Source organism: Schistocerca serialis, chromosome 5, assembly GCF_023864345.2.
Source record: "Schistocerca serialis cubense isolate TAMUIC-IGC-003099 chromosome 5, iqSchSeri2.2, whole genome shotgun sequence".
Lineage (NCBI taxonomy): Eukaryota > Metazoa > Arthropoda > Insecta > Orthoptera > Acrididae > Schistocerca > Schistocerca serialis.
In genome coordinates this window covers 246,225,623-246,245,178 of record NC_064642.1, presented here as the reverse complement: position 1 = coordinate 246,245,178, position 19,556 = coordinate 246,225,623, and the positions used below count along the sequence as shown (strand labels likewise).

The following is a 19,556-nucleotide window of genomic DNA, read 5'->3' as shown; positions in this document are numbered from 1 at the left end:
GTCAGACGTAACCCCTTTTTTATGCAGTGGCTTAACAATGGCATACTTCAGTATATCCGGGAAAACACCATGCTTCAGGGAGCTATTACATATGTGGCTAAGAATCCTACTTAACTCTTGGGAACAAGCTTTTATTATCTTGCTGGAAATGCCATCAATTCCATATGAGCTTTCATTCTTGAGAGAGTTTATCTTCCTAATTTCAGAACGAGAAGTGGGTGGAATTTCAATTGTATCAAATGGTGTGGGTAAGGCCTCTTCCATTAACTGCCTTGCTTCTTCTAATGAAATTTAGATCCTATTTCCTGTACAACATTTAAAAAATGATTATTCAAAATGTTTTCGACTTCCAGCTTGTTGCTTGTCAAATTTCCATTAACTTTGATGGTAATGCCATCATCGTGTACTCTTGGTTGCCCTGTCTCCCTTGTAATAATATTCCAAATTGTTTTGATTTTGTTATCAGAGGTATTAATCTCAGACATGATGCACACGCTTCTGGACTTTTTAATAACCTTTCTTAACGTAGCACAGTAGTTTTTATAATATCTGGCTGTTTCTGGGTCATTACTCTTTCTTGTTGTTAGATACAGTTCCCTTTTGTGGCTACAAGATATTTTTATTCCTTTAGTGAGCCAAGGTTTTTTGCATGGTTTCTATTGATTAGATTTAACTACTTTCTTGGGGAAACAGTTTTCAAATTCTCTTACAAGTGTATCATGAAATAAGTTATATTTTAAATTATCATCAGGTTCCTTGTACACCTCATCTCAGTCTAACTGCTGAAGATTTTCTCTGAAATTTCTAATTGTTGAGTCGTTAATTGAACGCACAACTTTGAGGGTAGTTTTGAAATACTGAATGGAGTTATGTCATATAATGTAACTAGCTGAGCACCATTATCAGAAAGGCCATTCTCAACAGGACACAAGAATTTATATTTTTAAACTTATCTTGGTTTATAAAGGTGTTATCTACCAATGTGCTGCTGTCCTTTACTACCCGAGTAGGAAAATTAATAACAGATGTCAAATTGAAAGAACCGAGCAAGACTTCCAGGTCATTCTTCCTATTACACTCTTTCAGTGAATCAACATTGAAGTCCCCACAAATAATAATTTGCTTTCCCCTATCTGACAGATACCACAACAAGGCATCCAAGTTTTTCAGGAATAAATGAAAGTTTCCTGAAGGGGACCTATATACTGTTACAATTATAAAAGAGCCCCTCCTTAAGTTGACAGGCACATGCTTCTATACGTTGCTCTAGACAAAACTAAGCTTTTTACACAGTGATAACTTTTGAGATATATGGCAACTCCTCCTCTCACCTTATTCTCTCTACTCATTGGTGCAGCTAGTTTACAACCACTGATATTTACCTTTTCCATATCAGACACAGTGTGATGTTCAGACAGGCATAGTATATCTATTACAGTATCAGATTCAATGTCATTAAAACAAACCAGGAGCTCATCTACTTTATTCTTCAATCCCGGAATATTTTGGTGAAAAATGGTAACATTATTTTTTACTTTACTTTTGTGGGAATCTACTTTTTTTATTAATCCACCAATATTTTGGTTAAATATGGTAACATTATTATTTACTTTCCTGTTGTGAGAATCTTGTGAGTTTTGGACCTCTTTAGCACCTGCCTGCCTGAACTTCTCATTGGACACTGATATTAGTCTAAAAAAAAGAGGTACATCCATGAGTACTAGTGTCACCCCTTATGGATTCGCTAACAACACTGCCAGTTTATCCTTCCCTTTCCTACTGAGGTGTAGGCCATGCCTTGTGAAATACCCCCTATCAATAGCCTTGACAGGGACCAATCCAATGTCTGCCAGAGTAGCCGCACTATGCAACTGATCCAACTCCATATTTACCCTCCTGACAGAGCGGTTCAACTGGGGCTGATCATGCCGCACGAAAGCAGGCACCAGCCCAACATTGGTACGGGTCGTTGCAGAGGCTATTTTCACCAGGTAACACTCAATACTGTAGCCCCGATCCCTATCAATACTGTTTCCCACTTCACCCACTATCTTCACATGATCCTGCTTTGAGAAACCCTTGCACAAGGAACCTATATCCTCTACCACCTGGCTAAGACATGCACTTGGCTTGATAAAGTTTGTGACCTGTCACCTAATTTTCATTTCGTTGCCCAGCATTCATAACTCTCTACTAAAAATCATGATGTTCCGATTCTTGTATTTCGTGATACTTCAGAACAAGCACATGCAGGAGCTCCGTACAGCCACATTGTTTTACAAGGCAACACAATGATTCACACAGACCGAAGATAGAACAGGCTGCACCACAAAAAGCTAAAACTGCAACATCTCGAACCTCTAGGAGCATAACTACTAAGAAAATTCAACACAGCTACAGGGTACAGCACTACTCAGGCAGAGTTGTGGACTGATGGTACAGTAGTCTTTGGTTGTATATGCAGTGATACTAATCAATGCGCATTCGGGAGGACGACGGTTCAATCCCGTCTCCAGCCATCCTGATTTAGGTTTTCCGTGATTTCCCTAAACCGTTTCAGGCAAATGCCAGGATGGTTCCTTTGAAAGGGCACGGCCGATTTCCTTCCCCATCCTTCCCTAACCCGAGCTTGCGCTCCGTCTCTAATGACCTCGTTGTCGACGGGACATTAAACACTAACATCCTCCTCCTCCTCCACTAATCAATGGAAGAGTTTCATCTGGGATAGAAATTCGTACATATATATCTCCTAGTCAATAAGGACATTGTTCTGCACATGATAATCCAGCAAACCACATAACACGAGGACTTCTTGGCTATCAAATCCAATCTGTAAATGTTTGGTGGAAAGCACCTCATACCCAGGAGAATGGTGGTCGTCCGGTGCTCCGAATAAGTTTCATGAACTTCCAGAAGAGAAAAGAAACAGAATATGTGATGGCACTTACTATATCTCCCAGCCTCATTGACATTTTCAAATTCAATCCCTACTGGAGGCTGATTTGTACAACCAGTTGGATCCTTTGCTTCTCACATAAAATCCATCACAAAGATTAACTTGCTGAAGAGTTGGCAACTGTTGAGCTTGCAAATACACATACTTTTTGGATCAGAATACCCAACAACAGTTTTTGTACATGGGAAATCCATGCACTCCAGAACGGTAAACTAAACCCACAAACTGTAAAACTGGATCTTTCATCCTTTTACTGAAGATGGACTCATTTGTCTGGGAGATAGATAACAAGTTGCACACCTCACCAGTGAGCAACAGCACTCAGTACTCTGTCATGGGTCATCACTTTATGAGACTCATCTTTCAAACACATTGATTTTCACTCTCCTTCTGTCCAAATTGTATTATCCACACCTCAGAAAGAATTTTAATAATGTAGTCAAACCTCTTCTGTTTTTGCTCTGCAAATCTCTTTTCTCCCCAATTCTATTCGGTACCCCCTCATTAGTTACATGATCTATCCACATAATTTTCAACATTTCAAAAACTTCTGCTCTCTTCTTACCTAAACTGTGTATCATATTTCATTTCCGTTCACGGCTACACTCCATACAAATACTTTGAGAAAAGACTCTCTAACACTTAAATCTATATTCAGTGCTAATAAATTTCTCTTCTTCGGAAATACTTTTCTTGCCATTGAAAGTTAGCATTTTATATCTCTCTACTTCAGCTATCATCAGTTTTTTGCTGCCAAAATAGCAAAACTCATTACTACTTTAAGTGTCTCATTTCCTAACCTAATTCCCTCCGCATCCCCTGATTTAGTTTGTTTGCATTCCATTGCTCTTGTTTTGCTCATGTTGATGTTAATCTTACATCATCTTTTCAAGACACTGACCATTCCATTCAACTGCTCCTCCAAGTCCTTTGCTGTCTTCGGCAGAATTACAATGTCATCAGAAAACCTCAAAATTTTTGTTTCTTCTCCCTGCACATTTATTCCTACTACAAATTTTTCTTTGGTTTCCTTTACTGCATGCTCAATATACAGATTGAGGCTACAACCCTGTATCAATCCCTTCTCAACCACTGCTTCCCTTTCATGGCCCTTGAATATGAAACCGTGGTTTGCTACCTGTACAAGTTGTAAACAGCCTTTGTTCCCTGTCTTTTACCCCTGCTACCATCAGAAATTTGCAGTCAACTCTGTCGAAAAATTTCTCTAAGTCTACAAACACTATAAATGTAGGTTTGCCTTTCCTTAACCTATATTTTAAGAGAAGCCAGTCAGTCAGTGTTGCCTCATGTGTTGCTACATTTCTCGAAAATCCAAACTGATCTTCCCCGAGGTCGACTTCTATTAGTTTTTCCAATTCATTTGTAAACAATTAAAAACCATTAAAAGGGACCTCCATACACATGAACCAAGCAAGAGCATGGTGACTCCAAGAGGGCAACAAACTGAAGCTCTCTCACCTGCGGATCAAATGAGAGTAAGTATGCAAGGGCAAACAATGGTGCTAACAATGGGACAAAGCAACACTGGTGCCCCAATGTGCTAAATACCTCAAGGAGATACACTTAGCCCTTATGTTGGAACATCTCCACATCATATTTGCAACTCCACGGATTTTGCTGGGCATTTAACAACTTTAGACTTGGTAATTCCGATATCATTATGAGCTTTAACATAGTCTCTCTTTTCACCAGAATACATTTAGAAGACTTTTTGGAACTTTTTGGCCAGAAATTTGGCAGAGAGATGACCAATCTTTTAATGCACGTCTTGACATTAACACTTTCTTTTTGGCAATTGTTACTATGAGTGGATGGAAAGGGTAGCCATGTGAAGTCCATGCTCACCAGTTATTGCCAATTGCCAACATGTACAGGGAACACTTCGAGGAGGGAGATCTGGAATCAGTCCAACAGAAACTTAACTCTCCCTTGTGGTATGTCTATGATACCTTAATCATATAGCCACGTGCAAGAGACAAGTTGAAAGATTTCCTCACACATCTCAATTCCATAAACTAGAAAATCAATTTTACTGTGGTAGTTAAAGTGGATGGAGTGATCCTGTTTCTGGATGTCCTGGTAAAAAGAAGAGCAGATGGCATGTTGGAGTATAGTGTGTACCATAAGAAGGCACACACCAACATATACTTACATGCGGACAACTACCACCCACTCGGCACAGAAGAACAGCATGCTCAAAACATTGGTACATACGGCTCAAACCTCGACGATGAGAGCTTCAACTAATAAAATGAATATCTGTGGACAGTGCTCCAGAAAAATTACTCACAGAGTAGCAAATTCAGAAAGCTCTGCATCTTGCACCGGCTGTACAACATGTGGAAACAAATGAGAAATCTCAGGAAAATGCAGACATTGTATTTATTCCATTTTGTGGTACATTATCAGGGAAGATGGACGGATTCTTTTGAAACATCAAATGAAGACTGTCTTCTGCTTGACAACTAAAACACATGCACTATTTGGCAGTGGCAAGGATGACGTTGGGTTATGGAAATTCAGGGTCTATCAGATCTCTTGCCAATATGGCATGATTTACGTAGGTCAAACTGTCTGTACTGTTGAAGATTGTTGCCAAGAACACAAATGGCACACCAAACTGCAGCATCTTAACAAGTCAGCAGGGGAGAAGTTCAATTAAATCATTGTAGCTTTGAAAACATTAAACATAAATTATGCTATTTAGCTGTGTAAAGGCCTTACATTTTGTTTCAAAGAACAACAGCTGCTTAATGGACTAAGCAATTTATGTTTGCATGGAGATGTTCAGACATGCTTTCATGGTGACACACCACTCATGTACTAGTGTGAACTATTACTTAGATCATGTTACAACCCTGTTGGCAAAAAAAGAATAATGTTGTTGTTGTTGTGGTCTTCAGTCCTGATACTGGTTTGATGCAGCTCTCCATGCTACTCTATCCTGTGCAAGCTTCTTCATCTCCCAGTACCTACTGCAACCTACATCCTTCTGAATCTGCTTAGTGTATTCATCTCTTGGTCTCCCTCTACGAGTTTTACCCTCCACGCTGCCCTCCAATGCTAAATTTGTGATCCCTTGATGCCTCAAAACATGTCCTACCAACCAATCCCTTCTTCTAGTCAAGTTGTGCCACAAACTTCTCTTCTCCCCAATCCTATTCAATAAATCCTCATTAGTTACGTGATCTACCCACCTTATCTTCAGCATTCTTCTGTAGCACCACATTTTGAAAGCTTCTATTCTCTTCTTGTCCAAACTGGTTATCGTCCATGTTTCACTTCCACACATGGCTACACTCCATACAAATACTTTCAGAAACGACTTCCTGACACTTAAATCTATACTCGATGTTAACAAATTTCTCTTCTTCAGAAACGCTTTCCTTGCCATTGCCAGTCTACATTTTATATCCTCTCTACTTCGACCATCATCAGTTATTTTACTCCCTAAATAGCAAAACTCCTTTACTACTTTAAGTGTCTCATTTCCTAATCTAATCCCCTCAGCATCACCCGATTTAATTTGACTACATTCCATTACCCTCGTTTTGCTTTTGTTGATGTTCATCATATATCCTCCTTTCAAGACACTGTCCATTCCGTTCAACCGCTCTTCCAAGTCCTTTGCTGTCTCCGACAGAATTACAATGTCATCGGCGAACCTCAAAGTTTTTACTTCTTCTCCATGAATTTTAATACCTACTCGGAATTTTTCTTTTGTTTCCTTTACTGCTTGCTCAATATACAGATTGAATAACATCGAGGAGAGGCTACAACCCTGTCTCACTCCTTTCCCAACCACTGCTTCCCTTTCATGCCCCTCGACTCTTATAACTGCCATCTGCTTTCTGTACAAATTGTAAATAGCCTTTCGCTCCCTGTATTTTACCCCTGCCACCTTCAGAATTTGAAAGAGAGTATTCCAGTTAACGTTGTCAAAAGCTTTCTCTAAGTCTACAAATGCTAGGAACGTAGGTTTGACTTTTCTTAATCTTTCTTCTAAGATACGTTGTAAGGTTAGTATTGCCTCACGTGTTCCAACATTTCTACAGAATCCAAACTGATCTTCCCCGAGATTTGCTTCTACCAGTTTTTCCATTCGTCTGTAAAGAATTCGCGTTAGTATTTTGCAGCTGTGACTTATTAAACTGATAGTTCGGTTATTTTCACATCTGTCAACACCTGCTTTCTTTGGGATTGGAATTATTATATTCTTCTTTAAGTCTGTGGGTATTTCGCCTGTCTCATACATCTTGCTCACCAGATGGTAGAGTTTTGTCATGACTGGCTCTCCCAAGGCCATCAGTAGTTCTAATGGAATGTTGTCTACTCCCGGGGCCTTGTTTCGACTCAGGTCTTTCAGTGCTCTGTCAAACTCTTCACGCAGTATCTTATCTCCCATTTCATCTTCATCTACATCCTCTTCCATTTCCATAATATTGTCCTCAAGTATATCGCCCTTCTATAAACCCTCTATATACTCCTTTCACCTTTCTGCCTTCCCTTCTTTGCTTAGAACTGGGTTGCCACCTGAGCTCTTGATATTCATACAAGTGGTTCTCTGTTCTCCAAAGGTCTCTTTAATTTTCCTGTAGGCAGTATCTATCTTACCCCTAGTGAGATAAGCCTCTACATCCTTACATTTGTCCTCTAGCCACCCCTGCTTAGCCATTTTGCACTACCTGTCGATCTCATTTTTTAGACATTTGTATTCCTTTTTGCCTGCTTCATTTACTGCATTTTTATATTTTCTCCTTTCATCAATTAAATTCAGTATTTCTTCTGTTACCCAAGGATTTCTATTAGCCCTCGTCTTTTTACCTACTTGATCCTCTGCTGCCTTCACTACTTCATCCCACAGAGCTACCCATTCTTCTTCTACTGTATTTCTTTCCCCCATTCCTGTCAATTGTTCCCTTATGCTCTCCCTGAAACTCTGTACAACCTCTGGTTCTTTCAGTTTATCCAGGTCCCATCTCCTTAAATTCCCACCTTTTAGCAGTTTCTTCAGTTTTAATCTACAGGTCATAACCAATAGATTGTGGTCAGAGTCCACATCTGCCCCTGGAAATGTCTTACAATTTAAAACCTGGTTCCTAAATCTCTGTCTTACCATTATATAATCTACCTGATACCTTTTAGTATCTCCAGGATTCTTCCAGGTATACAACCTTCTTTTATGATTCTTGAAGCAAGTGTTAGCTATGATTAAGTTATGCTCTGTGCAAAATTCTACAAGGCGGCTTCCTCTTCATTTCTTCCCCCCAATCCATATTCACCTACTATGTTTCCTTCTCTCCCTTTTCCTACTGACGAATTCCAGTCACCCATGACTATTAAATTTTCGTCTCCCTTCACTACCTGAATAATTTCTTTTATCTCGTCATACATTTCATCAATTTCTTCATCATCTGCAGAGCTAGTTGGCATATAAACTTGTACCACTGTAGTAGGCATGGGCTATGTGTCTATCTTGGCCACAATAATGCGTTCACTATGCTGTTTGTAGTAGCTAACCTGCACTCCTATTTTTTTATTCATTATTAAACCTACTCCTGCATTACCCCTATTTGATTTTGTATTTATAACCCTTTGATCACCTGAACAAAAGTCTTGTTCCTCCTGCCACCGAACTTCACTAATTCCCACTATATCTATTTTAACTTATCCATTTCCCTTTTTAAATTTTCTAACCTACCTGCCCGATTAAGGGATCTGACATTCCACGCTCCGATCCGTAGAACGCCAGTTTTCTTTCTCCTGATAACGACGTCCTCTTGAGTAGTCCCCGCCCGGAGATCCGAATGGGGGACTATTTTACCTCCGGAATATTTTACCCAAGAGGACGCCATCATCATTTAATCATACAGTAAAGCTGCATGTCCTCGGGAAAAATTACGGCTGTAGTTTCCCCTTGCTTTCAGCCGTTCGCAGTACCAGCATAGCAAGGCCGTTTTGGTTAATGTTACAAGACCAGATCAGTCAATCATCCAGACCGTTGCCCCTGCAACTACTGAAAAGGCTGCTGCCCCTCTTCAGGAACCACATGTTTGTCTGGCCTCTCAAGAGATACCCCTCCGTTGTGGTTGCACCTACGGTACGACCATCTGTATCGCTGAGGCACGCAAGCCTCCCTACCAACGGCAAGGTCCATGGTTCATGGGGGAGAATCATACAATACAAAAATGTCAGAAATCTAATGAAAGATAAAAATTCAAAAGATGTTAATTCCTTATCACCCATATGAAAACGCCAAGACAAATATTTCTGAAGATATGAGTAGAAACTCATCAGCTGTTGTAATATCATCAGTGAAATTCCAACAAACAGGTTCAACAGACAAAAAGGCTATACACAGCAAAACATGTATAACTTCAAAGATGAGGTTACCAAGCAAATTGCAGTAGCTTGTGGACTTGATGCTAGGGAATTGGGGGAACTGTGTGCAAGCAAACAATGTATTAAGAGTTTGGATTACAACCAGCTAATCAAAGATCCACATGAAGAAAGCAATTCAAATTTTGATCTTAATTCCCCAGATAGGATTATTTAAAATGACAATGAAAGATTTTGTGTTTCAGAACAAATGGCAATAGCAGCAAGCAAGTAACAGATGGAAGAAAAAAAGACTATTGACACATCCAAAAAGCACATGTGGAAAGTGGCTCTAGAAAAAATAAGAGAAAAGGTTATAAAATTTAACTGAATTTGTGTGCAAAAAAGACTGTTCTCCCAGTCAAGTAGAACAGGAAAATGTGGAAGAAAAAGCACATGCTAGTGTGAAATTTGAAAGAAATTTTATTGTTTGTTGAAACAGTAATGGACCTAAAATTGAATTTTCAAAAACCTCTGAATTACATCCAAAGTGACATGTGTAGGTAGATGCACCGGAGTCACCCTCAGTTTGTGGAGAGAAAAAACAACATAATGTGATTCACAACTGCCATCGAGCAAAACAATAATTATTATTCTTCAGTCCTTTATTTTTTTTCAAATGTAATTAATTTTTAAACTTTAACTGAAACAATAGGGAAAGGAAAATAAATGTTTTTGATAGACTTAAATGAACACTTTTCAGTGGTGCAAACAATTAAAAAACATTAGTGTTAATTTTAAGATGTGGTGTCAAATGTATCTGAAAACTTTAGAGGCTACTAATACTCTGAATAAACCTATTAGGGGAGTACATAATTTTCCAACAGGCAGGTACACAATGCACTGACAATGAAAGTTTTTCTGTTGTCTTTTATTCACTACCCATTTCTTCTTAAAATACGGATAAAATGGGTCAGGACAAAAATTTTCACTATGTTTGAAGTGGGGTTGTGTTGTTGTCATTGATTTCTGATCCTCATATCTGTTATTTCTGTGTCCTGCACAAAACAGACCTAGGTGACAAGTTATGAAGCCCTTGCTCGGTTAGGTCACTAACAAAGTATGCCAAACATGAGTATTTTTCTACACATTTGTTTCTGGTTCCAAAGAAAGTGGCCCTTGTGAAAAAGGCTGTAACACATACACAAAGTTACAGATGGAGCTGAAACTTGATAGAAGTACATGCAGGTCCCTTATGAACACTACAGTCTACCAATACTTCACAAGTCAAAAGAAAATTAACTGATGAAGTTGGAGAGATTTGATTCAAAGCAGTCTGTAACTGCAGCTAAGTGAAATCTTTATGAAAGATTTGCTATACTTAAAGTTTAGCTGAGATGTGAATCAGTTATAACTTTGCTCTTCCAGTGCTAAGTAAGTGAACCATTTTACTTTAGTACCAAATGTTAAGTTACTGTAGAAACAATGATTTTCATGGTTATTTATACGTTTTGAGAGAGAACAATATTCTAATGCCAAGACAAAAGTTCCAAAGCTTGTTTATCTGTCTGCCAAATTAACTTTACAGTCTCCAGAATGAGATTTTCACTCTGCAGTGCCGTGTGTGCTGATATGAAACTTTCCTGGCAGGTCGCAGGAGAGCTTCTGTAAAATTTGGAAGGTAGGAGAGAGGTAGCTACTGGCAGAAGTAAAGCTGTGAGGACGGGGGGTGAGTCGTGCTTTGGTAGCTCAGTTGGTAGAGCACTTGCCCGCAAAAGGCAAAGGTCCCGATTTCTGAGTCTTGGTCCGGCACACAGGTTTAGTCTGCCAGGGAAGTTTCATAACCTTACAGTGTCCAATAGAACCATGGTTTTTACCTACATTTTCATATGGACTGCTTTAGAATCAAGAGAAAAAAATCTGATTGCATATCAAAGAAGAAATGCATTAATTCTACAGATTCTGTCAATCCTCAGCAAAAACTAAAAGTACACAGTTAAAAGAGGTATTAGGTGAAGAGACTGCATACCACCAAACTTTTATTAGGAGTCCTCTCTATATAGAGAAGAAGAGCAAATCCCTATTTCATTGTATTGTTTGCTTGTACTGCAAGTAAACTTCAACAACAAATGGAGGATGTTATTAATGATGTTATAATGTAGTCTTGAAAATCGATTATGTTAAAACTAAATATATCTAATGGTTGGGCAGGGAATGAAATAAACAGCAGAGTGAAAGTAGCCTGGAGTGGTTAGACCGGAATAGGAGTTCTTGAAACTAAGTTTTCACGTATGCATTTCCAGTTTTCAGTTATGTAGAACCCATTCAGGAACTGAGTGTTACTCAGAGTAATTTAGGGCGACAGTTAAATAACAAATGAATCAAGATAAGAAAAAGACTGGAGTGGAAAATGCAATTACGACTGCAATGAAAATGAAAGGAGATGGTGTGGACATGTTGCTTCCTACACATATAGGCCATGGGCGTTTGTTGCTAGAAACAAATACGAAGAGACAATGGCGACGGCCTAATGTAAGGACGGTAGATGACTCAGAGCAAGAGCAAGAGCAAAAGGTCACTGAAGACTATAATACTTGGAAAAGTCTAGAAAGGGCTTTTACTTAGCAGTGGTTAACAAACTGCTGACGTTGATCAGTGTTACCTTCTTCAAGACATTGGCATTTTGACGTGAGGAGCTTTATTACATTATGCCCATAATGTGTAGTTACAAAACGAAAAATACGTCAAAGAAATGCTTCGGTTGCGTGTTATGTATGCATGTTAGATAATTTTATATGTATTTTATACGAAAAGGTTTAACTGGGACTAAACGACATGTGTGTCTAAAGAACGACGAAGCAAATAAAAAACAGTATTCATAAACAACACGACGCTTTACAGATTTCGCACGCCACCGTATACTGTGACAAGGAGGCATCGTCAGTTTTCACGGACTATATATAGCACATTCACATACTGTATTTCATTCCGATGCCAACAATGGTATACAATATAATCGCTGCTTTGTAGAAAAGCATTAGTATTCACAGTTAACTCGAATACGGATTATGCAATTTTGAAAGGAACTTTTAATTATCTCGAGTATTGAGAACATGAATGGACACTTGAATATGAAGTATTAGGCATTTTACGTTACATCAAGAAGTATACCAGAAAGATTATAGTAGGAGCGGTAAACACAAAATCAAGTTTTCAAAGCTGTACAAGTTGCGTTACCTTTGAAATCTGGTTGTGATTCCCATTCGACGCGGTAAGCCTGTCGATATCGCTGACTCCTCTTCCTACGTTTGACAGCCTTGTCACTAGTATCTTCCGTTTGCTTTTCTACAGTTCCTGCTTGTTGAGAGGCTATACATTCAGATCTTAAGGTTTCTGCATCAGAACTATCGCCTGAATAATCCATAGTAAGACATTTTATATGTGATTTCGAGAGCTTTTTCCCACAACAAAATTAAATTCGCATAACATGTCTCACATTTACTGAACACGAACTCTACTCTCTCATGTCAACAATTACACCCTTCGAAAAAATGTATCTGTATACCACAGTTGGCAATACCCTTGAATTGCCAACTGAGTTTCTCCCAAAAAGTTGTATTTATCCGTGATTGGTTCAGCGGCAATATTAATGTTCTGGTGAAATAATTTATGTACGTATGAATTCAGTACTTTATGTCTTTAATAAACATTAAAAACGTGTTTTTGTCTCGAGTTATAATGACAAAATAATTAACTTGTTAAAAGTCCTTACGTGCAGCCATTGTTCGAATCCATAATTTGTGATTCTTATCTTGTTAATCATTTCGAAATTTTGGTTTTTGCCTCGAAAACAATCGATATTTCTGACACAAAGAGAGATTTTTTTCATTAGGGCATCTATTAGTTTGCTGACGTATTTTATCTTTGCAATTTTAGAAGTACGATTGGCAGCAGCTGTGTTTACGTTGTGTGCAAGGTGGTGGTTTGTTATGAATATATATGTGTGCTGTGTTGCAAAACACAATGAGTGTTGTGAAGAGAAAGTTTGTAAAAAGACTTAACAATGACTGGGAAGTGTATGTTTCAGCAAAGTACCCAGACAAATATTTTTATTTCAACTTAAGGACTGGAGTTACGACTTGGGAACCTCCTGATCCAGCTGAAGACGTGTGTATCGGTGATATGTTTTTTCATTTGACAACTGCCACTACTCATTCGTTCTTAATAAACCAAATTACTTTTATTATTATTTTATTTTAGCGATTGGTCTTTAGTAACTATATCTTTTGTTACTAGGCTGTAGGTTAGAACTGATACACGCCAATCGGCGCAACATTTCTATTTGATCAGTAATAACAATACCGCTATTTATTCATCCTTTGGCCACTTCTCTCTCTCTCTCTCTCTCTCTCTCTCACACACACACACACATACACACACACGAAACATTCTTTACGCGCAGTGCGTAGTAGCAAACATCACGTGTTCTCAGAGGGGCAGGTTTGCGAATACTTTATGTATTCCTCAGTGGGTAACATACCTATTTCATCCCCCTAGCATTTTCATCAAAATTATAAAAATTCTTTCATGTAGTCTCTATACAAAATCCTGAAAGAGTTAAAATTTTAAATTATGATGATTCCCCATTCCAAACTCCTTTTGTTATTCTCATATCTTGTTTTTGAATTTTAAGTGATTATTCTGCAAAATTCGCAATTTTCCAGAATATCACGCATACCATGACAGGCTATGCACATTTGCATGTATTCAGTACAGCCCAACTGTTTCAGCCTTAACAGCCATCCCTAAGCAGTCTAAAGACATGGCCGTAATTAACCAACCTTAGATTCAGTAGTTCAACAGTTTTTCCCCGTCTGAAGTGGTATCGTCAGCTGCCGTTGACCTATATAGGTCAAGGGAAGAGCCCGTTTTTGTGTGTTTTGGGAGCGTGGTGTTTTTTTTAATTTTTTTACTGTTATATTTAGCTTGTTCCCTCCCCAAAATTCCCAATTTCCCGCGGTTGTTAGTTTGATTATATTTTTAGGGAGATGTTATTGTCTTATTTATATTTTCGTGTTTGTTGCCGTGTGTATGTAGTGATGTCAAAGGCTCCATATTGGAAACGTTTGGGATAGCCATTTCCGCCATATTGATGACGTCATGGGTCAAAGCAGACGGGTGGAATCGGACATTTCCGCATTCCAGTCGCTTAATGATAACAATAATAGTAACACAGCATGAAAGTATTACATTTTTGATGACAGACACCTTAGTAGTAAAAATTAATTTTTAATACCCATAAAGATAATAGAGCAAATTTAATGTCAGAATATAGAGTGACATTATACTGAGTGCACTATCCGAAAATTACCTCGAGCAATTAAACAGAGAACCGACTCGTGGAGATAACATCTTGGACCTACTGATAACAAACAGACCCGAACTTTTCGACTTTGTATGTACAGAACAGGGAATCAGTGATCATATGGCCGTTGCAGCATCCCTGAATATGGAAGTTAATAAGAATATAAAAAAAGGGAGGAAGGTTTATCTGTTTAGCAAGAGTAATAGAAGGCAGATTTCAGACTACCTAACAGATCAAAACGAAAATTTCTGTTCCGACACTGACAATGTTGAGTGTTTATGGAAAAAGTTCAAGGCAATCGTAAAATGCGTTTTAGACAGGTACGTGCCGAGTAAAACTGTGAGGGACGGGAAAAACCCACTGTGGTACAACAACAAAGTTAGGAAACTACTGCGAAAGCAAAGAGAGCTCCAATCCAAGTTTAAACGTTAAACGTTAAATCAGTAAGTGGCTCGAAACAGCATATCCAGACACTACGGGATGATGATGGCATTGAAACAGAGGATGACATGCGTAAAGCTGAAATACTAAACACCTTTTTCCAAAGCTGTTTCACAGAGGAAGACCGCACTGCAGTTCCTTCTCTTAATCCTCGCACAAACGAAAAAATGGCTGACATCGAAATAAGTGTCCAAGGAATAGAAAAGCAACTGGAATCACTCAATAGAGGAAAGTCCACTGGACCTGACGGGATACCATTTCGATTCTACACAGAGTACGCGAAAGAACTTGCCCCCCTTCTAACAGCCGTGTACCGCAAGTCTCTAGAGGAACGGAGGGTTCCAAATGATTGGAAAAGAGCACAGATAGTCCCAGTCTTCAAGAAGGGTCGTCGAGCAGATGCGCAAAACTATAGACCTATATCTCTGACGTCGATCTGTTGTAGAATTTTAGAACATGTTTTTTGCTTGAGTATCATGTCGTTTTTGGAAACCCAGAATCTACTATGTAGAAATCAACATGGATTCCGGAAACAGCGATCGTGTGAGACCCAACTCGCTCTATTTGTTCATGATACCCAGAAAATATTAGATACAGGCTCCCAGGTAGATGCTATTTTTCTTGACTTCCGGAAGGCGTTGGACACAGTTCCGCACTGTCGCCTGATAAACAAAGTAAGAGCCTACGGAATATCAGACCAGCTCTGTGGCTGGATTGAAGAGTTTTTAGCAAACAGAACACAGCATGTTGTTATCAATGGAGAGACGTCTACAGACGTTAAAGTAACCTCTGGCGTGCCACAGGGGAGTGTTATGGGACCATTGCTTTTCACAATATATATAAATGACCTAGTAGATAGTGTCAGAAGTTCCATGTGGCTTTTCGCGGATGATGCTGTAGTATACAGAGAAGTTGCAGCATTAGAAAATTGTAGCGAAATGCAGGAAGATCTGCAGCGGATAGGCACTTGGTGCAGGGAGTGGCAACTGACCCTTAACATAGACAAATGTAATGTATTGCGAATACATAGAAAGAAGGATCCTTTACTGTATGATTATATGATAGCGGAACAAACACTGGTAGCAGTTACTTCTGTAAAATATCTGGGAGTATGCGTGCGGAACGATTTGAAGTGTAATGATCATATAAAATTAATTGTTGGTAAGGCGGGTACCAGGTTGAGATTCATTGGGAGAGTCCTTAGAAAATGTAGTCCATCAACAAAGGAGGTGGCTTACAAAACACTCGTTCGACCTATACTTGAGTATTGCTCATCAGTGTGGGATCCGTACCAGATCGGTTTGACGGAGGAGATAGAGAAGATCCAAAGAAGAGCGGCGCGTTTCGTCACAGGGTTATTTGGTAACCGTGATAGCGTTACGGAGATGTTTAATAAACTCAAGTGGCAGACTCTGCAAGAGAGGCGCTCTGCATCGCGGTGTAGCTTGCTCGCCAGGTTTCGAGAGGGTGCGTTTCTGGATGAGGTATCGAATATATTGCTTCCCCCTACTTATACCTCCCGAGGAGATCACGAATGTAAAATTAGAGAGATTAGAGAGCGCACGGAGGCTTTCAGACAGTCGTTCTTCCCGCGAACCATACGCGACTGGAACAGGAAAGGGAGGTAATGACAGTGGCACGTAAAGTGCCTCCGCCACACACCGGTGGGTGGCTTGCGGAGTATAAATGTAGATGTAGATATGTTATCAGAACATCTCATGGAAATTGCTGAAATTAAAATTATATGTCTTGATGCATAAAGCTAGTGTTGTGATCCTGTAGAACTAGTTAAGGAAAATGGGGGAGTAACTATGTATGGGAAAAAGAAAACAAAGGAGGCATGTGTCCCAAGCCCATCAGTTTCGTGTATGTGGTGTTGAACAGCTCCTTGAACACATTTACGCCAACAGTAGAATCGTGCACTTACAAGGTATTGTTCTGTAAGTAACGATCATATGATAGCTTATCTTTATACCGCAGCAAGAGACAGTTTCAAGAAGTTATACAGACAGTGACTATGAGTTTGATTTTTTACCAGGTAGTACTGATAAAGAACATCTCTAGAGTAGCTGATGTGCCTAGAAGTAAAAAATACATACAACAGCCATTGACTATTTTTCTTTTGAGGGAGGTCAATGCAGTTCATCTAACCGTGCCGGTTAAATGTTAACAATAAAATTTACTAACCAGTTAGGTTTACATGAGAGAAAAAAAGTAATGTGTAACAAAATCATAAAAAAATGACTCCACCAGAATATAAAGATGGAAATCATAGGTAACCGAAAAGATTTATGAATAAGACAAACATAGACAGAAAGTTTAACTCTTCCCAAAAGCATTTCTACATCTTTCTGGTCTTGTTTTCCACTAAAATAAACGCAGGTTAAATAGAACAAAAGTAAGGACAAGGGATGGGTAATTGTTGGGAAGCAAATACCTTGCACTGGGAAATGAGAGCTACGGCTATATTTAATTCAGAGAACAAGCTGCAGTCAAAGAGTTAAAACTCCATAACAACCAAAACTGTAAAATCCTTCAGCAGGCCTACACCATGTTATTATATAGGCATAGATCATAAGCAAAACATGTCCCCTAATCCTTAAAAAAGTAAAACACACTCAGAATAAAACAGAAACTATTTTTAAGTGTGTTAAATGAGAAACAAACAAAAGTAATCTTAAATACGGTATTGAATGTTGAGAAAATAGTTCTATCAGGATAATGGAGTTAATGGGCACTGAAATCTGTGATTACGTCCTCAATGGCAGTAAAGATTGTGCTGACTTATAAATAAACAAATTATGATGCATTTGTCTTACTTCTGCAGGCATGCCTTGTATTGCCACTGTGTACTGGTTTCAGGGAAATACGGAAGCATCCGATCCCTCCCGTCTGACGTCACAAATATGGCGGAAACGACCATAAACCACAATTCCAATATGGCACATATAAAGTCAGTACGTACACATTTTGAGGACGAAAATACATCGAAAAACAAACACACACACTTTCCACAAAAAGCCTAATAACACTAACGGAACAAGCGCGGGAAATGGGGTGTTTTTGGATGGGGGCAAACTAAATATAAACAAATTTAAACACCCACCCCCATACAAAACCACACAAAACGATGAAAGAAACCAACATCACAAAACTCCACAAATACCACTAAACACAATATCTGGAATCGGACACTTCCCTTGAGCTATATAGCTCAACAGCAGCTCCCGATCCCATAAATCAGGATCAAACACTTTCCTTGGCCTATATAGCTCAAAAACATCTCCCGACACCAATATCAAAATACACAGCCCCGCATTGGGATCGAACACTTCATTTGACCTGCGCACTGTTAATTTTATCCGTCATATCCATTCCTGAACAAAAACAACAACCGATTAATTTTACTAAAATTACCACACGATTTACAGCGAACAACCTTAAATTAACCTTTACACAATATTGTTAACTCACTGAAACAAACTCCACTACAAACACAACTGACACTCGAACAATTCTGGATAATAAGCAAAAGCAAACTGACCCCATTATACCACAACAACGAAAACCCTGAACATACCACCAGAGAGCACAACAAGCCACAACATGGCGACATATACAAACACGCCACACTCGCAAACCAAACTTCGCGTCGGCATGACGTCACACACAACAACACCCTTACGTCATGGGTCAAAGCCGGCGTGTGGGATCGGACGCTTCTGTCGACCCGGTTTCAGGTATACAAAGCCAAAGGAGATTAAAAAATTGGGTAGGTCACTAAAAATTAGTAATTCTGCTTGCTGCAATCGTATCTTTTACCAGGTTGATAGGATTATCCTTCATCTACTTTTGTAATCAGTCAGTGGCTCAGAGAAAATTTTCTGACAGACTTAAAAAGCTGTTGTAACATCTGTCTATGAAACTGGAGATAAATAAACCACCTTCTATTACAGACTCATTTCTCTTCTTCCAATGTATTGAAAAGATTGCAGGTATGTGGCCTGTTATAGAGTGCTTATCATTTTTCTGAGCAAAGCTTGTTAAGTGCCAGCTTGGCTTCTTCACAGAAAACGTTGTGAAGGATCCCAGATAGCAAGTGCTCTGTACACTTTGGTGGGATGGTGGGGGAGACTGAATGTTATGCATTCAATTCCATTCTTAGTAGTTGCTCCTGCTTATACTGATTAGTGTTATACTATTACTTTCCCCCCTCCCCCCCCCCCCCCTGTCCATTCCTTCCTTTTCTGTAGGCCGTTGTGTCCTTAATCTTTCACTGCTGTGGTTGAAATGATTCCTGGATATCAATTATGCCACGAGTGCTGTGGATGAGAACTCACCTGCATATTTATTGTGCCTCACTGCTACAAATGTGACACCTTGTTGGCATACTGCCCTGTTTGCTGTTAGATGACTGTGCAGTAATAATTGCAGCTTCAATATTCAACATAAGAG

The 19,556-nt window shown here is 39.1% G+C and overlaps 2 protein-coding genes across 6 annotated transcripts in view; one reads left to right on the top strand and one right to left on the bottom strand.

The window, feature by feature from the left end:
* LOC126480986 (uncharacterized) overlaps positions 1–12,847 on the bottom strand; it is a 76,752-nt gene extending 63,905 nt beyond the window's left edge. The window contains exon 1 of the mRNA XM_050104425.1: positions 12,533–12,847. Within this exon, the coding sequence (XP_049960382.1) occupies positions 12,533–12,719 (187 nt within the window). The 5' untranslated portion in view covers positions 12,720–12,847. The remainder of the gene's footprint in view (positions 1–12,532) is intronic.
* A 395-nt stretch (positions 12,848–13,242) lies between these two features.
* The window catches only part of LOC126482298 (transcriptional protein SWT1), a 342,452-nt gene continuing 336,138 nt past the window's right edge, over positions 13,243–19,556 (top strand). For all 5 annotated transcript variants that reach the window (XM_050106316.1, XM_050106313.1, XM_050106314.1 and 2 more), the window contains exon 1: positions 13,243–13,462. In XM_050106316.1, coding sequence (XP_049962273.1) covers positions 13,295–13,462 — 168 coding nt within the window. In that variant the 5' untranslated portion in view covers positions 13,243–13,294. The remainder of the gene's footprint in view (positions 13,463–19,556) is intronic.